This window comes from Lates calcarifer, linkage group LG23 (genome assembly GCF_001640805.2).
Source record: "Lates calcarifer isolate ASB-BC8 linkage group LG23, TLL_Latcal_v3, whole genome shotgun sequence".
NCBI classification, from domain to species: Eukaryota; Metazoa; Chordata; class Actinopteri; family Centropomidae; genus Lates; species Lates calcarifer.
Genome location: NC_066855.1, coordinates 9,221,068 through 9,244,344, shown reverse-complemented (window position 1 = coordinate 9,244,344; position 23,277 = coordinate 9,221,068). Strand labels below are relative to the sequence as shown.

Sequence of the window (23,277 nt, the reverse complement as noted above, 5' to 3'; positions counted from 1 at the left end):
TGGTTTCTGCCTCTTAAAAGGAAGTTTTTCCTTGCCACTGTTGCCTAGTGCTTGCTCATGGTGGGAACTGTTGGGTCTCTCTCTGTAAATACCTATTTTAAAGAGTATGGTCTAGACCTGCTCTATATGAAAAGATAATTTTGGTGTGATTCAGCGCTATATAGATAAAATTGAATTGAACTGTGCAAGCAAATAAATAAAACTTAACAATTCGCATAGGTTATCCGTGTTGATGGAGACCAACACTATAGGAAGACCATCATCACCTCCACGGGCAAACCAGAGGGAGTAGGAGAACCCATTGGAATAGCTGTTGATCCAGTTGGAGGGTAAAGCATCTGAAAAAAAAAAACCCTATGGACTATTTGTCATCTTATTTGCATTGGATAAAATGAAAGGAACAACACAGTGTAAGGACTGTCTCGTCTATCTTGCAGTACCTTAATGTTTCTCACATTTACGATGTCCCTTTACAGCAAACTGTTTTGGACCGACAAAGGGTCAGACAATGGAGTTCCACCAAAGGTTGGCAGTGCTGACATGGATGGAGGCAACCTCAGGAACCTCTACACAGGCAGCCTGGCAAACATAGGATTCATCACTGCAGACATCTCTGCCAGGAAACTGTACTGGGGTGTTTCGGGATCAGGGGTGGTATGTACATGGCTTAAAACTGACTACGACAAATGTTAGTCGTAGTAGTAGTTAGTAATATCCAGTTTCTTATTTCTGTTCTACTTGTTATGTCACCATGGCACTGATTCAACTACTTTCGGAAACCTCCTTGCCCTCCTTCCTTTTTCTGCCCAGATTGAAAGTGGCACCATGGATGGAGTGAGTCGTGTGACAGTGGTCAGCGGTCTGTCCCATCCGTGGGGCCTGACGATCTACCAGAGCCACCTCTACTACACTGACCTGGACTACGAGGTCATTGAGAGGGTGGACAAGGACACTGGCGCCAATATGGTGGTGATGAGGAGCGGCATGTCTGGCCTGCGTGCTCTCAAAGTGCACGCCAGAGACAGTACGTTTCTAATTCAGTTCAGAGCTGTCTGTCCTTGAGCTTTTTGGTATTTTCATCCAGACTGTTTGTTATGCAACAGGTAATTATTGCCAGAGAGTGAGTGAGCTTAGCGTCCTCCTCAAGGACAGCACATTGCAGGGTCGAGCACCACGTGTATGTCATCTCTTGAGTGTAGCTTTTGTGTTGATAAGGCCTTTTACCATTACAGTCCTCACAGTTATCTATCAAAATTTGATCAAAATAAGTAACAATCTTCCATTTCTAAAGATTGGAAGATTTGTTGTTTTTTTTTATTCATTTCTCTTCTGATTCTGTGCATGTGTGTGTGTGTGTGTGTGTTTTTATCATTTATATCATTTATATTGTTAATAAACTCTCAGTAAGACAAGCTTCTGAGGATCTAAGGGAGTGAGATAAAACGATTGTTTGAGCAAATGTCATGAAAGAGAACTCTGATTTTGCTCAGCTTTAATAAATGAAAGATTTTCCTTAAAATTTCATAGACACTGTAAGAGACTCTGCACTACACAGTATGAGAGACTTTACAACCTCTTTCCCATGTTTTAGTGCTGTTCAGTTGTCCACTTGCATTATAGTAATATGTATCATATCATCCAGTAACACTCCCCTCTACCAGTTCTCTTTCTTTCTCCCACCTCAGACTCAGCAGGGACCACTAATGCCTGCAGCTCCAACAACGGGGGCTGTCCCCACCTCTGTCTGCCCAAACCAGGCAATCAAAAAACCTGCGCCTGCACCACAGGCTTCTACCCCTCTCAAGATGGTTCCCGCTGCGAGCAGTATGAATCCTTTGCCATCGTTTCCACCCCCAAGTATATTCGTGGCTTCCACATAAACAGCTCAGACCACTCTGAGGCTATGGTGCCTGTTGGTGGACGTACGTTGGCTTCATATCGCTTTATGTTGTTTGAGACTGCTTTACATATTATTGTGCAGCCATTTTGTTCCCTGCTGGCTCCAATTACCATATTATCAGTTACTACAAGCAGCATTTTTTCCCTTTTGCAGCTTCCTACTCTCTTAAGGGCAAGCTGGACCTCCATATTGAATCTGGCTTTATTTACTGGACTGACAACGCCACCTCCACCTCATTCAGGGGCATCTTCAAGGCCAAAACAGATGGAGGAGGTTACAGAAGTGTGATCAACTCAGGCGTTGGAAGGGGAGGCATCCACGGCCTCGCTGTAGACTGGGTTGCAGGTATGAATCCCCTCAAACCATCCCTTCATTCATCTTTACATGGAGACATTAGGAGCAAAGAGCATTACGCGTATCCATTTCATTCAGAACTAAACTGCTATTACCCTGACATTCCCATTCTTCTTTCCCATTTCAATGTTCACTTCTGCAGGTAACTTATACTTCACCAATGTCTTTGAAAGCGAGACCTTTGTGGAGGTGCTGGCTATCAACACCACCTACCGAATGATTCTCGTGAAGTCCTCCCAAGACCAGCCCCGTGACCTGGCTGTCAGCCCCAAGCTTCGCTACCTCTTCTGGACTGACAGCGGCCAAACACCCAAGATCGAGCGAGCCCTGCTGGATGGCACCAACCGCACAGTGTTGGCATCAGAGAGCCTGGCATTGCACCTCGAGGCCTAACCGTTGATTACACTAATGACTTCCTCTACTGGACTGATGACGTTCTCGATATGATCTCCCGTATGGCCATAGATGGCACACAGAGGCAGATTATCAGGTACGGGAGCCGATATCCATCCCCGTCAGGAATGGCTATACTTGGAAACTATATGCTGTGGGTGGATACCAAGCTCGGGAAGCTCTTCCAGGCCAGTAAAGACCCAGCCAATACTGAACAGCCAGAGGTAAGATTTAAAGTAGCCTAAAAACTTTGCTGTTTTATGGTTTGCATTGAAATAACTAAATGATTTGGAAAATGTACACATGTGCGCTAATTTTTAATGTCAGTCAGAAATAGTGTTATGTGTCATAGTTTTATGTCAGCTGCACTAGCACTACAACTAGATTGTGATTATAAGATTATTTTTGTTATCACTTATTTTCTCAGTTAATTGATTGATTATCTAGTCTACTCTGTGACATTATATGTCTTAATTTGTCTGATCAATGATCCAAAACCCATAGATACTCAGTTTACAATGATATGAAAACATGGGCTTGTTGCTTGCCTTATAAGCTTAATTGATTATTACAAGAGTTGCCAATTTGGTGACTTATTTCAGCTCTGATGTGTCTAATCTGAACATGGCATAATGGCTCATTTCTACGCAGCTTTCCTGTCCAATCAAAAAGTAATCTTTCTTTGAACTGCACAAAAATTAAAATCTCCCTTTGGGAACAGAAAAAACAGAGCTGTGCAATTAGCTATGGGTAAGGAATAACACAGTGAATGCTGAGGTGGAGTATTTGCTATATTAGCACCAATAACAATTTAGCAGCAGTTCATAGCCATATCTAAAAAAGTCATTGGATAGGGTCTAAATTGCAACAAACTGACTAACTGCTTCTTTTGATAGCAATAAGAGTAAATTTACCTATACCAGTAAGTAACAAAATAATTATTTATGATGTTACCAGGTCATTCGAGACAATCTTAATGGGTTGATGGATGTCACCATCTTTGATGCTCATGTCCAGCCCACATCTGCCAACCAGGTGGGCTTTAACCCATGTCAAGAGGATAATGGACGCTGCCAGCAGCTCTGCTTCGCCATACCAGGCCAGGAGAAACCGAAATGTGGTTGTGCGCACGGGTCACTCCTAAATAATGGAGTAACATGTGGTTATGGATTAGATGAGTTTCTAGTTTTCACCACAGACTACACAGCTGAATAGCCTGAGGTTAGACCCCACAGATCACAGCACTCCCTATCCAACGGTGAACCTGGGCTATAGCTTGATGGCGCTGGATTATGACTTCAAGGAGAAGCGAATTTTCTTCGCACAGTATATGGGGATAGGTCGAAGCAGGATTGGCTACATCACTACAACATCCATCACCAGCCCGCCAGTCTACATAGCCACGAGTGAGTTTAGCTTTAATTCCCAGGCCATCTCGTAACATGTTGTCTAACTGTTTTATTGCTGGCTATATTGTTTGTCTTCACTCCCCTCTCTCACCCTGTTTCATTTCCACATTTCCATCAGGATCTTATTGTTGTTTTTGCCTTATTGTTGTTTATTTCAGTATCCTCTCCTCTATGTTATACTGCACAGATTTGGATGATCCGGAGGGACTGGCGTATGATTGGGTCAACAAGCGCCTCTACTTTACTGACTACTATAGACGTAACGTCCAGTCTGTCGGGGTGGATGGGATGAATCGCTCCATCATTGCCCAAGCAAACCGCCCCAGAGGCATCATTGTTGACCCCTGCTATGGGTAAAAGCAACTGGCCATTACTTCACTGGCAAATATCTAAAGATTGGAGATGTTTATGAAGTTTCTCTGCTCTTTCTGCCTAGTTACCTCTACTGGACAGACTGGGGCACCCCAGCTAAGATTGAGAGGTCCACGCTTGGTGGAAACTTCCGGACTGCCATCATCAACAGCAGCCTGACAACACCCAATGGCCTGACCCTGGATTACGAGGAAAGGATGCTCTACTGGGCTGATGCCTCATTGTATGTCCAGTCTTTTATATACACTGCATCGCCACAGATTCCATACGGCTCAGATTTTTTTGACAGCTTTTTTTTTTTTTTACCTCCCATAGAGACAAGATAGAGCGGGCTACTCTGACTGGTGAGAACCGACAAGTGATCGTGCAGGGGGTTCAGTACCCGTTCGCCATGACTGTCTTCCAGCAGGACATTTTCTGGACTGACTGGACTGAGAGAGGCGTCTTCAGGGCTGGAAAGGACGACGGCTCTGGCTTCGCTGTGCTGGCCCAGGACATGCAGTATCGTCCAAATGACATCCACGTTTATGCTGCATCCAAGCAGGAGAGCTGCTCCAGCCCTTGTCAGCAGTTCAATGGAGGCTGCAGTCACATCTGTGTTCCTGGTAAGAAAAAACGTGCTACTAAATGCAACTGTTCTCTCCAGTTTTTCTCAGTTATTAAATTCCTTCACCTCCCTTATTCTCCTCTGCAGGTCCACTGGGCCCAGAGTGCCAGTGTCCTCATCAGGGAAAGTGGTACCTGGCCAACAACGGCAAAGACTGTATCCAAGACACAGGGAAACGCTGTCAGCCAGAGCAGTTCACCTGCCTCAATGGCAACTGCATCTCAGCGCGCTGGAAGTGTGATGGCTACAACGACTGCCAGGATAACTCAGACGAACTGGAGAGAGTGTGTGGTAAGAAATTAAGTTTAATCTGACTTTGAACAGTGTATGGCTGCCATTTTGAGTAGACACATAAAACAGAAAGCAGAAAATAAGTCTAGAGTCTGTCATTCCTCCTGCACAGCCTTCCACACCTGCTCAGCTATGGACTTCACCTGCGACAACGGGCGCTGCGTGCCGCTTAGCTACCTCTGTGACTACACAAACGACTGCGGTGACAACAGTGACGAAAGGGGCTGCCCCTTCCCCACCTGTAACCCCGCCACGGAGTTCACCTGTGCCAACGGACGATGCATCAGTGCAGCCTTTGTCTGCGACGGCCACAATGACTGCAGGGACAACGCCACATCTGATGAAATCAACTGCCGTGAGTAGTGACTAGGCTGATCAAGGGATTGATGCATCAATTCGGGGATTGATTACAGTGGAAGATGAGATATTTACTATGCACATGTTGCAATTGCAAGATTGGAATAAAGTCCTCCTGCCTTGATTTAACTCACGAGATAACGGTTCCTCTGCATGAGAAGCCTCCTCCTACTCCTCAGTAACTACAGTTTAAGTAAGACATTTCTCAGCAGCCAGTTGTTGAATATCATGTTTATATGAGGCACCCTACAGATGTGGCCCTGTTTTGCAAAATAAGAGGCATGTATCTACTATCAAAGGGCAGCCGCTGATACTGTGTCTGTGATTTCTTGCCCTCTCCAGCTGACAGAACGTGTCCTGCTGGTCAGATAAAGTGTGACAACACCAACATCTGCATCTACCCTGAAAGTCTGTGTGATGGCTACAACAACTGTGGGGACAACAGTGATGAGAATCCTCTCTTCTGTGGTAAGTTGATCACTCAAAGAGAAAGAGAAACAGACCTGCTGGATAGATCGCTCCCACCCACAAAGTTTTTGTTTTACCAGCTGAGTGGTAATATATATGGACAGAGGTCTATGAAACTGTATTTGTGGTTACTCTGCTACAGCGGGTCGCACATGCTCTTCGGACCAGTTCCGCTGTGATGCAGGGAAGTGTATCCCTAACTCCTGGGTGTGTGACTCCATCAGAGACTGCAGTGATGGGACAGATGAACCTCCCTCCTGTGGTGAGTTCTCTGTAGTTTCACATAATATTTAAGGTTTTTAGCTGACAGATACACGTTACATTCAGAGCATATTGAGGAGCACATTCACTGTCTTGGCAGCTTGACAGGACTCGCTGACTCGCTGACTTTCTTCGCACTATCCATTACTTTTACATGTCTGGTATGATATTTTGTATGTGAAGCTATCACACTAAATGATATCTTTATGTAAGAATTTGTCCCAGATGTCACATTTTAAAAAGAGGAGTATGTTGATATGTCTCTTTATTAATACAAAGAATTATTGATTATGCCCAGCATTTTTTGTGGATTATCTGTGCAGAGGATCAGATCAGGACATGTAGCTCTAGCCAGTTCACTTGCACCAATGGAAACTGCATCCCCCAGTCAATGGTCTGTGATGGAAACAATGACTGCTGGGACAACAGTGACGAGGCCCCTGAACTACAGTGCGGTGAGATAGCACTTAGACATTTATTTATTACCCCATGTTAGGGTGATGTTGATGATGGATTTTAATTTGTGTGTTGTGGTAGAGGCTGGAAAATACACTATATTAAACTAATTTAACTTTAACTGAATTCCCCCCTTCCTTCCCCTGCAGGAGAACGCACCTGCAGTTCCAACCAGTTCACCTGCCCAACCTGGCACCCTGGCCACCCACGCTGTGTGCCCTTAAGCTTTGTGTGTGATGGGGATAAAGACTGCGCCAATGCAGCTGATGAGCTCCAGAACTGCCCCAACCGGACCTGTCACATGAACGAGTTCCAATGCTCCAATGGACTTTGCATCTTTCTCCCCTACCAGTGAGTATGAATTGTGTGTGAGTGAATAAAATAAAAAATAAATGACATTTCTTTATTTGTCTTGAAATGTTCTTGTCACTGAATTATTAATTCCTCCTCCTCTCCAGCTGTGACCGTGTTAACGACTGCGGGGACGGCAGCGATGAGCTGGGCTGTACATACGACACGTGCAGCAGCAGCCAGTTCACCTGCACGAACGGAGCCTGCATCTCTGCTGCCTTCATCTGCGACGGGCAGAGTGACTGCATGGACGGCTCAGATGAGGTGGACAGCTTGTGCACCACGCCCCAGCCCACCTGTGCTCCCCAGCAGTACCTGTGCAAGTCAGGCGAGTGCATCGACATCAACAAGGTGTGCAACGGACAGAAGGACTGCCAAGACAACAGTGACGAGAAGGGCTGCGGTGAGAGACACAGAGAGAATTAATCTGGGTCTGTTAGAAGAACAGCATCTCTTGCATATATTTTATTGTTTTTTTGGTACTTAACGGTATTAGTTATTTATTTCTAAATTACTGGTTGAATATTTGTTTATTCAATTGACAGAAACTTCTGACACCTTTAAATGTTTTTTGTTTGTTTTACAGCAGCCTAAAACCCCCAAATATTCAAAGTTTATTATAGTATGACAAAAAATAGAGATGAGTAATAAATACTCAATTTTGAGAAGTGTGAACCGGCAGATATTTTGCATTTCTGCTTAATCATTAACAAAGTTATTTAAGCCAAGTTATAACAAGGCTTAAATAAAGATTGCCAGACCAGCAAGAAACTGCAGGTTAAAGTCCCATTTCAAATTGCTTACATGCTAAGTAAGTTTGAAGTTGATCAGATGAGCGGTTGTTGAGAAAATCAAAGGACAGACAGACAGAAAGACAGAGATTTCTCCATTTATCAATAGGATAAATCTCCACGATAACGAATGAATTTTATGTCAGTTTAGTTGTCAGTTCATTTTTGCCTGATGAATTTTATGGGTTCATTCTAAGCTGAGAATTTTCTAAATTAAAATTGAGATGTCTCATATATCTGTGTCACCTTGTTTCCTTTTTTGTCTCCACTTCATCTTTCCTCTCTCTCTGTAGGAATCAACGAGTGTCGCAACCCTTCAGTCCACAAGTGCGCCCAGCTCTGCACCGACACCCTCACCGGCTACTACTGCTCCTGCCACCCTGGCTACCGACTCATGCCAGACGGTAAAGCTTGTGAGGACCTCAACGAGTGTCTCAGCACGCCGGCCGTCTGCAGCCAGATCTGCGAGAACTCCGTCGGCTCCTACCACTGCAAGTGTGCTCCAGGGTACATCCGCGAGGCCGATGGCCGCACCTGTCGCCAGAACAGTGGCATCGCCCCGTACCTGTTGTACAGTAATCGCTACTACATCCGCAATTTGACCACTGATGGGTCATATTTGAGTATTGTCCTGCAGGGGCTATCCAACGTGGTGGCATTAGATTTTGATCACTATGAGAAGAGGCTTTATTGGCTGGATGCAGGAGCAGGAAAGATTGAGAGGATGCGTTTTGACGGAACTGACAGGGAGACACTGGCCGATGATGATGTAAGAGGAGCTGAGGGCCTGGCGCTGGACTGGGTGGGCAGGTGTGTGAAGTGGAATTAATTGTTAAAGACGTTCTAGTTGATAATAATATATTACTTAATAGTTAATTAAACACTAAGGCTGCAGGGATGCTAATGGAAACTTTGTCTGCTGCAGGAAACTGTACTGGGTGGATGGTTATTACGGCTCAGTTCATGTGATGGAGCTGGATGGGCGCTACCAGAAGAAACTGCTGTCAGGGGAGTTCACAGATGGAAATGCCACTTACCTCATCAGTCGACCTCGTGCTGTGGTTGTCAACCCTAAATATGGGTACTAACACACACATTCACACCCCCACCCACACAGACACCAACACACAAAGAGACTCCTTACAGATGTTTAGAGTTGATGTTTAATATCCCAAAAATGTTTTTTTCCCCTAATCTCATGCTGTCCAATATTGGATATTATCATCTGTTTGCTAGTTGCAGGATTCCTAATGTTAAATATCTGCCACAGTTTGCTCTTAAATTGTTTGTTTGAAAATTTTCCCATCTTCTCTGTTCTCTCCCCTCCTTTCCTTTCCTTTTTTCTCAGATGGCTGTACTGGACCGACTGGGGTGACGCAGCATATATCGGCAGGGTTGGCATGGATGGAAGCAACATCAGCGCCATTATCACAACCAAGCTGGAGTGGCCTAATGCGCTGACCATAGACTACACCACCAACAAAATTTTCTTTGCTGATTCCCACCTTAATTTCTTGGAGTGAGTTAAAAGACACTGGCTCTGAATTCCTCTGGATAAAAGTCCAACTGAAATGCCTACAATATGTACTGACCCATCACTGTATCCACCTTCAGCTTTGCAGACATGGACGGTCAGAACCGACACCGGGCCATTGCCGGCACTCTTCCTCACGTCTTTGCTGTTTCCCTGTTTGAGGATTGGGTCTTCTGGACAGACTGGAACACACACACTGTGGAGAAGGCCCACAAGTACACCGGCGAGCAGCGGACAGTCATGGGGAACAACACACATCGGCCCTATGACATTCATGTCTACCACCCATACAGGCAGCCTCGAAGTATGTAAATACAAACTGCATACATTCATATTTCTGTTCACAATAGACTGCATTCTAATGATCCTATTTTGCAGGTGAAAACCCATGCACCTCGCATCACCTGACCTGCAGTCACCTGTGTCTGATCGCACCTGGGGGGCAGCAAGCTTCCTGCGAGTGTCCTGATCACTTCATCGGCCTCTCTGTGGGCTTCAAGATCCAGTGTGTCGCTGACTGCTCCAGCACCCAGTTCCGCTGTGGGGACAACGAGAGGTCAGTTTGATGTAAAATCATTTGTGTTCCTATTTCTTCATATCATGCAGTCAATGCTACAGTTTTTAAACTTTATCTCTCTTAGAAAAAGATATCAAAGGCATCCAGAAAAACATTCAAAATGAAAGGTTGTGAAACAAGTTTAACATGCAAGTATCAAAGTAGAAGGGAGATTTTAAAAACATCTTGCAGATAAATGTTACATTTATTTTCTATAAGCTAACCTGCTTCTGCTAACATGCCTCAGGTGTGTTCCCATATGGTGGAAGTGTGATGGCCAGTCAGATTGCGGCGATGGCTCAGATGAACCTCAGACCTGCCCCCCCCGTTACTGCCCCATCGGCCGGTTCCAGTGTCAAGACGGTAACTGTACCTACCCTGGCGTCATCTGCGACGGCCACCCAGACTGCCCCGACAGCTCAGATGAGGATGCTGCTCTCTGCAGTATGATAATTAACTTCTCTTTTTGTTTTTTATTTCAATTTTTTAGATTTTCTGACAAATATACATTTACATGTCAAAAATCCAGGCCTTAACCTAAGGAGAAGCTGCTCATTTTCTTGTAAACACTGGTTAAGCAGCACTGTCCCTGTAGGTGATCACAGATGCCAGAAAAACCAGTTCCAGTGTAAAAACAAGAAGTGCATCCCTGTGTCTTGGCACTGTGATGGAGTAAGTGACTGTTCAGATGGCAGCGACGAGGATCCGGAGACTTGTGCCCAGAAGACCTGTCGGCCAGGACAGTTCCAGTGTGCTAACGGGCTCTGCCTGCCATCGAGCTATGTCTGTGACGCCCAGGACGACTGTGGAGATGGATCTGATGAGCCATATGAAACCTGCAGTAAGCGTCATATTAGGAAATGCCAACATCAGTAAATTGAATTTCACAAGTTTGAGACAGCTATGATATCTTGGTCAGGGCTGTGGCAGGAATTGAGCCTGTGACACAACAGATTACAGGACAAATTGCCTGGTTTCTCTTCGACTTGTGTCTGCACAAAAAAGAAAGGCACTTCTGTAACTGATGATGGCAGTGAACTGCAGCAGAGGTGACAGTTTAATCAAGCAGAGATTTATCTTTTTTTCAATAATGTATAATCAGTGTAAACTCAACCATGTCCCAAGAGGAACCTGAGTGAATTGATGATGTTGTATTGCACATACCTTGGGTTTTTTTCTCAATTCAAGAGGCACAAGCTGTTTATCTTTTTACCCTCTCACTCACCATCCTCACCTCTTTCTTCGTGGCTCTCTGTCTCTTTCTTCATCCAGTGGGTCCAGACCACAAGTGCGACCCTGACACCGAGTTCTCCTGCAAGACGAACTACCGCTGCATACCTCAGTGGGCCCGCTGCGATGGCACCAACGACTGCATTGACAACAGCGATGAGCAAGGCTGCGGTCAGTGCCTAAGTGTTGGCAGATGTGTTATTATGTGAAGGCAAGGTTATAACAAAGACTGCACCAGCTGAATCCATATCCAAATCTAATCCAGGTCAAGGACAAAAGTAGTCAAAGAAAAAAGTAAATAAATATAACATAGTATGTTATGTTAAAGGTGCTATATGTAAGTTTTTCTATCACTACATAGCTAATGTTGACATTAACAGCTGTGTACTTACCATGAGCTTCAGTCTTCTTTGCATTTACAAAACAAGAGGTTTGAATGTTGGACTGAGGGCAGACTGGATGCTATGTTCATTTTACGAGATGGGACAGGCTGGAGCTAGCTGTTAGCATGCTGACCTCAGTAGAAGGAAAGAAGAGGTAGAAATAGAAGCAAAACCAGAGTTCACATTGGTATTACTTTCCACCACTGGAGAGTAATGAAGCCTGATGCTGACAGTAAACAGCTGGTTATACCAGCATTAGCTGTGTAGCCATAGATGAAAATTACATATAGTACCTTTTTAAATATGAAACAGCATTTGTTTTATAGACTTTGTTTTTGAGCCAATATGAGATTTTTCCTACCTATTCAAAAAGTTTAGGTCTATGATATCAACAAGCATAGATTTATTCAGTGATACACTTAAGTTTCAGTGCATTTTTTCATCATAAGTAGCAGCATGCAGTCAGCATGTTGCTCACTGACTACATGTTGAATCAACCTCTTAATCTGCCTCTTTCTGACTTTGTCCTTCTAACAGAGGAGGTGACCTGCAATCCTCTGGGAGATTTCCGATGTGACAACCACCGCTGTGTTCCCATCCGCTGGCAGTGTGATGGCTCGGATGACTGTGGTGATGGCTCTGACGAGAGGAACTGCCGTGAGTGTGGCATTTTTCACCTTGATCCATTTCAATACCACTGCAAACTAGCAAAGCGTAGATGTCCGCCAGAGACAAATTAGTTTTCATTCATCAGATTTTTTTTGTAATTTGGGTAATCACTCCAGGAGTGAGCAAAATAACTTCAGGCTCTATGCAGTTTTCTCATACTTTGCACTGTATAGTGAAAAGATCACACCGCAGGTTTAAATCGTCTTACAGTACTGTCACTTTGTGTAGTTTGAGTGTGTGTGTGGTGTGTAAACAGTAACACCTCATTCTGTTGTCATATTGAAGATTAATGTGTCTCTGTGGCTATGATTGTGGTCCACAGAGCCAAGGCCTTGCTCTGAAAGTGAGTTTCGATGTGACAATGCGCAGTGCATCCCTGGAAACTGGGTGTGTGACCATGACAACGACTGCGGGGACAACTCAGACGAACGAGACTGTGGTGAGCAGAAGGCTGCAAACAAACTATAATATTCTCATATTCTCTCATCTCGTGTGTCATAAACAACACACATACACACACACATGCTAAATCCCTGGCTCTCCTCCAGAGTTGCGGACGTGTCGTCCAGGTACATTCCGGTGTGACTCGGGTCACTGTATCCCCGCTGCTCTGCAGTGTGATGGCCGACCTGATTGTCAGGACCTGTCAGATGAGACCAGCTGTCGTAAGTAAACAACATGAAGACTAATGGCAAACTGCCTGCAGCGCTTCAGTTCACCTCTAATTTGTTTTTGAGTGTGTCTACGTGTTTTTAGTCTTTAATGATTAAAGGGCAAAGTCTTAATTATGAAAATGTCTAAAATATGCTGCAGTAGAACACAAACAACCAGAGGAGCAGGTTAGAACCAGATACATAAGAAAAGTGAGAGACAGTGTTACAATTTGTTTTGTAATCAGCAGATTTTCCAAAAGCAAAAACGTACAAACACTCAACTTCAATAATTAACCAAATTTCCCTTTACCCCGACAGCTACTCGCTACCCAGGGGGCCGTTGGTGTCCTCCGAGCCAGTTCCAGTGTGCGAACCATCTGTGTGTGAACCAGGGCTGGGTGTGTGATGGTGTTGACGACTGTGGGGACCGCTCTGACGAACAGCTCAGTTTATGCCGTGAGAGTCATTTTGTTTACTGTGTGTGGTGAAGTCCTGCGGAAAGTTTGTATGTGTGTCCTCCATGCATTTCATCATCATCAACGTTCATCCCTTTAACCACATTACAACTTCAACTCTAATCCTAAATACTGACCTTCTGAGGAATGTGAATCTAGAAAATATTTAGAGGATTTTCGGGTGAGTAATTTGCCTCATTTGACATAGACAGGTAAATGAAAAGATTAAAGACCAAAGCAGATCTGCAGCTGAGAGGAGACAATTGATAGTCACCCTGTGTTTTTATTATTTTAACACCTCAGAGAAAAGTATCAACTCAGATTTGTGTTTGTTTGACTAGTAAACATCACCTGCGAGATGCCGTCCAGGTTCCGCTGTGCCAACGGTTACTGTATCTACTCTGGCCTGCTGTGCAACCAGAAGGACGACTGTGGAGACGGCAGTGACGAGAAAGAAGAGCTCTGTATGACTCACACACATGTTACAATCTGTGTACCTTGTCAGGGCTATTTGGAATAGAAATATTTCTCTTTACTTATTGCCACTGTTATTTATGTGTAACTCATTCACCACATCAGTTTCTTAAATCCTCCTGAAGTGTAGCAGAACTCACATTTGATGAAAGCATTATGAAATGTTTTGTTTCAAAGAAAAGACCAAAATCTGTATCACTGAGGCATTCAAATGTTGTTATTTCGAAAAGCTGGGCCTCTATATGCAATATATTAGGTTTGTGTACAGTATAGTACTGTTTTTTCGTATTAAAATGCTTTTTTCCTTTTTAAACACAGCCATAATCAGATTTGTAATAAGTTCAGGTTCAGCAAATGCACCACTAATCATCAGTTTCTGGGCTCACTGAGGATTAGTCCAAACAACAACACTAATGCCTCCTGAACCTTCCTCTCTAAGGCCAAAGCCCAAAACATACAAGGGGATAAGGAAATAGTCTGTTTTATGAAATTGTTACACAATCAGCTTAAACATCAATCAGAGCAAATTATTTTGAGAGGAGATTACATAGTTAGGCTCAGAACAGAGGTGGACATTGGCTCGCTCCACATCCAAATCCATTTGTTTCGAGGGAGGAGACAGTAAAGACAGAGGGGAAGATGTGGAGAGGCCTTCTTCAATTTAGTGGATATTATTAAAGTTTATAAGCATGTGCCTACATTTGAGTACTTGACTGCGTGAGAGAGTTCCTTTGTGTCAGTCCACACACATGTGTACATGTGTGTCTGTGCGAATGCTTGTAGGTGTTGAAACTAGTGGGCAGTCCATTCACAGTCTTTTTGTTGTTGTTGTTGTGTTTTTGACAGTTAGGGAATGAAGAGCGACGCTGTCGTGAAAGCTCTGAATTCAATCTTAGATCAGTGGAGGCGGACGTGTCTCCACAGACATAGTGTATACCTACTCAACCTTCCCTGCATACTGAACTCGTGTTGACGACTCCTTCTGATTGTGTCCCTCTCAGGCCGCGAGCCCACGCTGGCCCCGTGCACACTGGACGAGTTTAAATGTACCAACGGGCACTGCGTGTCCCTGCCATACGTATGTGACCACAACGACAACTGTGGGGACCGTACGGACGAGTTAGGCTGCAGTGAGTAAAACACTAATTCAACTATTGTCTATATCCTTTTGTAAGTTTAAGATCACACTATGAATCGTTCTGAAAAAAAAGTGCAAAAATGTGACCATACAGTTATCTCTTAATGTCTCAAAAATTCATATAACTGCATCTTCCATTAAATCACATTCATCAAAAGTGCATTTGCCACTGACAGGTTCAGATTGTTTATTCATACAAACAAACTAAGTCATTAAGGCAGCAGTACATTAGCAACTCCCAAGCTCTGTAAGGTTAAATTACTGTTTTTGTAAATGGAGTCTGGTGGCAACAAAACATTTCTCTCTGGTTAAAAAAGAAAGGATCTTACTCTTTAACAAAAAGGCATATCAGGTTCAAAAATCCAGAGTTGTCCTTTAATTATAATTACAATACATATACAGATTATTGCAAATAGAAAGGTGTGATCAGATCAAATGTCAAGACTACAGCAGCATCAGATGTTTATCCCTAATTTTGACTTCCATATCGTTCCTCCATCCTTCCATATTCCACTGCTTATCTGGGGCCAGGTTGTGATCCAATTATGCTAAATTATGAGTCAGTTATGAGTCAAGATCTGTTAATTATGAGATATTATGGATCTCACAGTCATGACGAATCTTGCATTTTTACACAATTTTCTCATACTGATGATAGGTAGATATGGCTCTCGTAATTATGGGATCTTATGAGGAGATCCATACATCACTTTATTTATAATGCATTTTTGGTTTTAATTCCACTTCATAGTTTTTCAGTGCTGACCCGCTCTATCTGGGGCCATAACACTTCAAGTGGACAGAAATACTGTATCTTGTCAGTTGGTTTATTTATGGTGACATGAAGAGTCACTGCAGCAAAACATTTTGAACAGAACAGAACTGGAACTTTGTCAATAGGTTAATAATTCTGCCAGTGTAAACAAAGTAAGTAGGTCTTAAATTTGGCTCACAACAGAAGCTGTTTTAAATGTGTCAGAGAGCGTGCTCTGTGTTGTCTGGCTCCAGATTTTGGCCACGATCGCAACTGTGAGGAGAAACTGTGCCAGCACGAGTGCACCAACCTGAACGGCACCGGCTTCATCTGCTCCTGCAGACCTGGATACAGAGTGGACCCAGACAACACCTACACCTGCCTGGGTACACACACGCTCAGAAACACACACACACACACACACACACACACACTGAGACACACTCAAGGCCTTTGAAAGTGCTCCTCTATTTCTTTCACTCATGACTGCACATGGATGAACATCATTATTCCAGTTGAAGATGTGGGGGAAAAACCACAATACCATGCCCATCACATCTACAGTGTGGGGCAAACGTGACCCGAAGTTTATTTCTGTTTCAGACATCAATGAGTGTGAGGTGTATGGCACCTGTCCTCAGGTCTGTAAGAACACCAAAGGCGGCTATGACTGTGAGTGTGCCCCCGGATACAGGAAGGTGGGCAACGGCAAGATGTGTGAGGCTGAAGGTGAGAACAATCTTTTACAGAGCCTCTGTTCTTTACATGGCTCACTGAAATCAATTTTTTGATCTCACTCAGGTATAATAAAGAGGAAAAAGAGGGAGCAGACACAACAAACCTCTGCTGACTCTTTGATGATATACTGGTAAATAAGTCACTGCATTAGGAAAGCGTAAATGTCTGTGTCTCCCTCAGGAGCGACTCCCCTGCTGCTTCTACCAGAGAACATTCGTATCCGAAGATTCAACCTGCAAACTGAGGCCTACCATGACTTCCTCCAAGAACAGGAGCATATCATGGCTCTGGACTATGACTGGGACCACAACAACACTGGATTCAGTAAGACACACAAATTAATACTAGATACTGCAGATAAAAGCATAAGACATCTTTACTTTTAAACACAGTCATAACAGATCTCAGTCGTGTCTGATGATGTCTTTGTGTTCTCAGGTATGGTGTACTTCACTGTGGCCGGTAAGGACTCTGTGCCAGGTGCCATTAAGAGAGCATACATACCCTCAGTGGATGATGGCAGCAACAACATCGGTGCTGCTGTTGACCTCGGCATCAACTACATCACCAGACCAGATGGCATTGCCGTGGACTGGGTGGGCAGGTACGTTTGCACTGACAGTAATGAAGCACCTTCAGTCCTCTGGTGCCTCAAGCTCAATCAGTGATTTATCAGTTAAAGCTCCCCCCCCCTTTTATATGATATGCAATGCACAGTTAGGGTTAGAACAATGCTTCAAAATACAGCTTCCTGATAGAATTTGCATGTGTCAAAGCACATGATGTGAATAATTGTGTATTTTGATTTCAGAAACCTGTACTGGGCGGACTCCAGGGTGAGGAGGTTAGAGGTGGCCATGTTGGACGGACGCTACAGGAAGCACCTAGTCAAGACTGAGCTGGGTCACCCATCTGCTGTGGCCGTCAACCCACGACTGGGGTAAGAAACCACACCTGACTTTGAGACAGTCAATTTACTTAATTAACTGTACATCTACAAATTACACATCTGGTTTAATTTGCTGGAGATCATTTTCTAGTCAGATTGTGTTTCCCTTCATCTATTTTTCTGATTACATTCTGGTAACATACATTTTTGTATTTTTCTCCTCCCATAAATTTTCTGTTAGAGAGGTGCAATTTTCAAACTACAGCAGAAATAGTGTATGTAGCTGCAATGCTGCTGTATTTATCTGGAGTGGAAAACCTTAAAGGAAGGACTTACTGTAAGCCATCACATATCAAAGACCAGATGTCATATCTCCCCTATGTATCTGCAGTATGTTGTACTGGGCAGACCGTGGGGCCGCAGCCAAGATTGAGTGTTCTTGGCTGGACGGTCAGGAGAGGAAAGTCCTGGTGGCAGACAGCCTGGGTTGGCCCACTGGCCTGTCAATCGACTTCACCAACGGTGACAGAATCTACTGGTCTGACTCCAAGGAGAGCCGCATAGAGTCTGTTCTGCCTTCAGGAGAGGAGCGCAGAACTGCCGTCTACATAGGTAAGGATTAGGATGGACAGTCATCAAAGAGGCCTGAGGTGAGATGGTGAATGTGACACTGTAAATTAAACAGCAGTAAACCCAACCTTTTGTTGTACCTGTGCAGATGTTAGAAATCCCTTCAGTGTGAGTGTATTCGAGGACCACGTTTACTGGAGTACTCAGGAGAAAGGCGAGGTGTTCCGGCAGGACAAGTTTGGGCGCGGGGCCAAGACCAAGCTGCTGACTGCCGGGCCCTGGCTGACCCAGGTCTCTGTGTACCAGCAGCAGAGATACAATTCAATAGCCAGTAAGCTGCACGCTCACCCTCAGCACATATTTACACAATTTGCACTATATTCATCTTGTGGAAAATGTACCCAAGATTTTTTTTTGATATGTCACACTGATTAAATCATATGTATGCCACTGCGCCAGGTGACAGCCGTGGCCAGAGACATTACGTATGTTTAGTGAACATGCTATTTTAGTAATACCTCGAGGGAATCAAATACAGATTTTGTAAATGTAAATGTTATCTTGTACTCAAGGATGAACTGAATAGAATTTTGTGGTCAAAGGTCAAAAGTAAAGGTCACTGTAACCTCACAAAACATGCTTCTGGCCTTGTGAGTGTGATATCTCAGCAATGCCTTGAGAGAATCTTTTTAAATTTGGCTCAAAAATTCACTTGAACTCAAAGATGAACTGATTAGATTTTGCTGGTAAAGAGTCAAAGGTCAAGATCCACTGTGACCACACAAAACACATGAGGTGGTAATTCTAGTTACATTTTGTTTTTTTCTCTGAATTATTGCTTTTATTTTGTATATGAATAATTGTTTCTTTTGATCTTCTTCTGATATATTTATTTTCTCACATCAACAATAATCTGCAAAGAAGGAAAATTTAGCTTCAGGATCTAACAGTAAAATATGTTAGTATGTCATGCGCTTTAACTTGTTGAAATGGAAGAGTCAAAACTACTTTTCTTGTCTCTGCAGTGAAGAATCCATGTAAGGGAACCTGCAGCCATCTGTGTTTGCTGCGACCAGGAGGTTACACCTGTGCCTGCCCCGAGGGCACCAGCTTCATCCCTGGCAGTAACACTGAATGTGACGCAGGTAAAAAGATTTTTTTTTTTTTTTTTCAGAATGTGTTATAAAAACATGGAGCATCATGTTTTGAAGTTGCAGAGTTTAATCAAACTATTAACTACAGTAATATTAATTGAGTTTCCTAATCATGAGGAACATAGTGGTAAAGACCAGAAAACCCTAAACCAGATTTATCAAAAAAATAAAATGACATCCCAATCTACAACTCACAGTGGAAATCACTTTAACAACTTAAAATGATTGCTCATATGAAATATTTCAGGGTTTGATCCACCACCTACCATGCCGCCACCATGTCAGTGTCAAAATGGGGGCACCTGCTACTTTGATGACAACAAGGCTCTCTGCAAGTAAGATTTTTAAACCAATTTTTTGTCTGTACAACCAGAAATGAACTACAAAAGAGACTGTAGACAATGATAACAAATTGATGAACACTGATACACAACATGTTCACTGTAAGTGACATCAGTATTTTGAACTGTTAAAACTCTGATGTTTGTGTTTTGGTTGACAGATGTCCTCCAGAGTGGAAGGGAGAATACTGCCAGACAAACATATACAACGTGGTTGCATCCTCAAGTATATTTGATTTTATAGGCAGAAATAATATTGCATTACAACATTCAGTCATTTGTAACCAGGTAAACTGTATCTTATTAATAAAAGCTGCCCCTCCTGTATCCTTGTCCCTCTGTCTCAGTTGGGATAGCCATCGGGGTGACAGTAGTGATTGTGGCTCTGCTAGCTGCTCTGGTCTATGCTGCCAGGAAGAAGTCCAACCTCCTGGAGAGGGTGCGGGATAACTTGCCCTCCATGCCCAGTATGCCCAGTATGCCATCTATGCCCACCATGGCAACCTTTAGGTGAGATGGGACCAATTTAACATCTGACATGTTTATTTCCTAAATTACATATGCACAGTTTTAGACAATCAGCAACAACAACAACTACAAAATAAGACCAGAGGCAAATAGCTTTAATTACTTTAATTATCTATATGCTTTCAATATACAGAGACTATCACATTCAGCATATGTTTTCTGTTGGGTTGCCTGGATATGAGAGTAAAAGCAGCAATCTGCTACAGCTGAATAATATATTGTTTGTTTGTTGATAATTTTTCAGGAATGGTTTTGCTCGAAATGCACCGAAAACAGACGAAAATGAAACAAGGAGGGATTTAGAGGCGGTCAGTAGCACAATAACCACTCAAGTCAAACCATTTCAACAGCTGCCAGTGCTTAACTCTTAAGACCTCGTATAGTTATTCACTTGTTCTATTTGTCATCCTCTGTCAGGTCCCCTGTATGTCTGTGTCCATGGTGGATGCAGAGGGGAAGAGTTTTGAGAACCCAGCATACGAAGCTGGAAAAAAACTCGCTTCTAGCAGCATGATGACGGCCACTACTGCTCCAAGTGGAACAAACAAGGTCAATAAACAGACATCACTGCTCGCCTGTAGACTACATTGATTCTGCTTATATTGTACCTCCTTTTGTGTGGTGTCTGCAAATATGGAGCATGCTATGTAGTAACATTTGGCTGTGATGCTGTAGGGCAATATTGTCAACATACTTTTCCCTTACTGCAAAACTTACTGTTATCCTTACACCTGCTGTTTTTATTTTGTTTAATCATTGTGCTAAATTGTCACTACTATGTATTTTACATGCAGAAAATGTAAAAACATAATGCAAAAACATGACATTGACACATCAATGCATATCACTTATATATTTTGATATATTTGGATTTGCTCAGTCTTTTGTTTCACTCCTCAGGACAGTGTTGATAATCCCTTGTATATGGAAGAAGTTCAAGTTGTGGAAAATCCCACGAGAACTGCAAACAAACCTGTCATTGCTAACAAGGTTGGTTTGACATCCATTGTCTGGTCCCACATTTTTCCACATCTTTTAACTCAGGGCTGATTCTAAAATATCAAAGCACATGTGAGGAAATACAGAGAATGTTAACAGAAAGAATGTTATAATTAGAAACATTATTAGAAAGTTATCACATAATAAATCTTAAATCGTAAATGCAGCTCTTCTTTTAATTTGTTTCTTTGTCCTTAAAACTGTTGTTAATTTTTCTTCCTTGTGGCAATTTTAGGGGGCTTTTGAGAATCCAGCATACATCTCAGAGGTAGAAGATACTGATGTTGCTTCTGCACAACAAGCTGCTTCAAATGCACAGGTAACCATGGAGACACGTGTCAAAATGTTATACAATGTTTACCGCTCGATACCTGACGACAGGAATAATGAGATGACCTGAATGTTGAAAATGTATAAGTAAAGGTCTGAAATGTATAAATGTATAAAGTATATGTCAAGGCAGTGAAATCTTGGAGTGTGTGGGGTTATGTCTGTGTGTGTGTGTGTGTGTGTGTGTGTGTGTGTGTGTACAATATGTGCTCAGTTTTTGAAGCATTTAATTTATTTTTTTCCCAGCAGTTTGAAGCCACTGAGGATGACAGTTTTGCATTTTTCAAAAATCCCATGTACACGGTGAGTCCAGAATTACATTAAGCAAAGTGAGTGAATGTGTCAGGGGGGAAGAAAGGATAAAACAGGCAGCTTTAAGTGTCTCAAAAACTGTCCATTCGTCTGGATTTAATGTGACTGGATGGATTTCATTGTGACATGCAGAGCTGTAAAACCTTCTGGGCCAGATGGAAGTCATAAAGTCTGATTAAAGTATATTTTTACTTAAATTTGAAAACATCTCTACAGTCTTAGTGGTAAATCACAGCTTTCATTAACCTCTTTGTGAATTATGTAACATGATTTTTGACGGCCTCAGACTTACACTGTCTGTTTTTGAAATGCAGGATGGTTTCATTTTATGTTTAAATATTGTATATAATATTCATATACACTTAAACCAGTTTGGAAACAATATTTCTTCATTGCTGCCATTTCGTTAATCCTTGTAATCTTCCAGCAGGAGCACACACAAGCACCTACCCCTGAATCCGACATCTGATGTGACCCCTTACATCAGAGATTAGACCGGAGCACATTTCAATACTGAAACTGCATGTGTCAACAAACTAAACATTTCAAACACTGGCAGACCTGGAACAAATCAACCAAGACAGTTTGTGAAAGAAAAACATATTTTATGCCACATATAGAATTTAATTTCTGCATAGCCATTTGTGTAAAAAAAACAAAACAATTAGGCATGATTTAATGCAACTAATAGGAGACTAGTTCAATAACAGAATGAAGTGAATAAAAACTTGTAAAGGCTGTTTTTATGATTAATAGTTTCTTTTGTATCTTTTTTTAATTACTGTAAATTTCAATTGAAAGAAAGCTGAATATTAAAACTGCCTTAATCATCATTGTGTCTCTGTATTTTTGCTCAGTAAAGGTGTAATGATTGGACGGCAAACGTTATGAGATTTTACATTAAAATTCCAGATTTTAAAACCTTTAGATTAGAATAAGCTTCTGATACTGACACTTCATTTCATTAAGCAAAGATCCGTCCTATCTGTCATGGGACGGTGGGACGGTGGGACGGTGCACGTATCACAGGAGGATCTGTCATCATGACTCCCACTGGTGTAATCCACTCTCTCATCACAGATATGACTCTGATCCCCAGCTACTGTATCTGACCCACTGAACTAAGACGAAATGCTTTGTCATCATCCATCTAATCACACAGAGAGACGCAATTTGGGACTGTGATCACAAGGCAGCAGCAGTGATTCTGCTCACCCTCTCACTCTGTCTGAACACATCAAGGTCTCTTTGAGCTCGCAACAACTAGGGCAACCGGCAAAGGGACAGAAGAAAAGTGAAAAAGGCAGAGAAGGAGAACGGAGAAGTGGATGGAGGGAGTGAAGACTGGAAACAATAGGGAAGGAGGTATATAAAGAGAGCTGTGACCAGTGTGTTTCTGTGTTGTGGTTCATGATTCATAGTTGATGTTTTCACGCCACTGGTCCCCCACAAGGTGTCTCTGACCATCAGCCAGGACATGTACTGTACTATTCCCTGAGGGACACAGACATGGAAGGAGGGGACGAAGAGTAATGGATGGATTTGAGAGGGGTGGACCTA

At 42.9% G+C, this 23,277-nt stretch overlaps 1 protein-coding gene across 1 annotated transcript in view; it reads left to right on the top strand.

The window, feature by feature from the left end:
• lrp2b (low density lipoprotein receptor-related protein 2b) overlaps positions 1–22,550 on the top strand; it is a 35,141-nt gene extending 12,591 nt beyond the window's left edge. Inside the window, 50 exon segments of the mRNA XM_018661607.2 lie at positions 220–329; positions 477–654; positions 811–1,024; positions 1,686–1,922; positions 2,054–2,245; positions 2,397–2,626; positions 2,629–2,871; positions 3,605–3,853; positions 3,855–4,053; positions 4,244–4,409; positions 4,493–4,651; positions 4,744–5,033; positions 5,123–5,326; positions 5,439–5,681; positions 6,026–6,151; positions 6,294–6,413; positions 6,736–6,867; positions 7,018–7,219; positions 7,327–7,622; positions 8,304–8,820; positions 8,936–9,091; positions 9,359–9,529; positions 9,625–9,848; positions 9,923–10,100; positions 10,348–10,544; positions 10,696–10,941; positions 11,373–11,501; positions 12,251–12,370; positions 12,705–12,821; positions 12,931–13,047; positions 13,354–13,491; positions 13,832–13,954; positions 14,966–15,094; positions 16,111–16,242; positions 16,460–16,585; positions 16,775–16,918; positions 17,033–17,198; positions 17,406–17,534; positions 17,875–18,095; positions 18,202–18,384; positions 19,079–19,198; positions 19,455–19,542; positions 19,710–19,774; positions 19,896–20,058; positions 20,321–20,384; positions 20,494–20,625; positions 20,977–21,066; positions 21,311–21,394; positions 21,652–21,708; positions 22,145–22,550. Of these exon segments, the coding sequence (XP_018517123.2) occupies positions 220–329; positions 477–654; positions 811–1,024; positions 1,686–1,922; positions 2,054–2,245; positions 2,397–2,626; positions 2,629–2,871; positions 3,605–3,853; positions 3,855–4,053; positions 4,244–4,409; positions 4,493–4,651; positions 4,744–5,033; positions 5,123–5,326; positions 5,439–5,681; positions 6,026–6,151; positions 6,294–6,413; positions 6,736–6,867; positions 7,018–7,219; positions 7,327–7,622; positions 8,304–8,820; positions 8,936–9,091; positions 9,359–9,529; positions 9,625–9,848; positions 9,923–10,100; positions 10,348–10,544; positions 10,696–10,941; positions 11,373–11,501; positions 12,251–12,370; positions 12,705–12,821; positions 12,931–13,047; positions 13,354–13,491; positions 13,832–13,954; positions 14,966–15,094; positions 16,111–16,242; positions 16,460–16,585; positions 16,775–16,918; positions 17,033–17,198; positions 17,406–17,534; positions 17,875–18,095; positions 18,202–18,384; positions 19,079–19,198; positions 19,455–19,542; positions 19,710–19,774; positions 19,896–20,058; positions 20,321–20,384; positions 20,494–20,625; positions 20,977–21,066; positions 21,311–21,394; positions 21,652–21,708; positions 22,145–22,186 (8,358 nt within the window). The 3' untranslated portion in view covers positions 22,187–22,550.
• Positions 22,551–23,277: the final 727 nt, after the last annotated feature.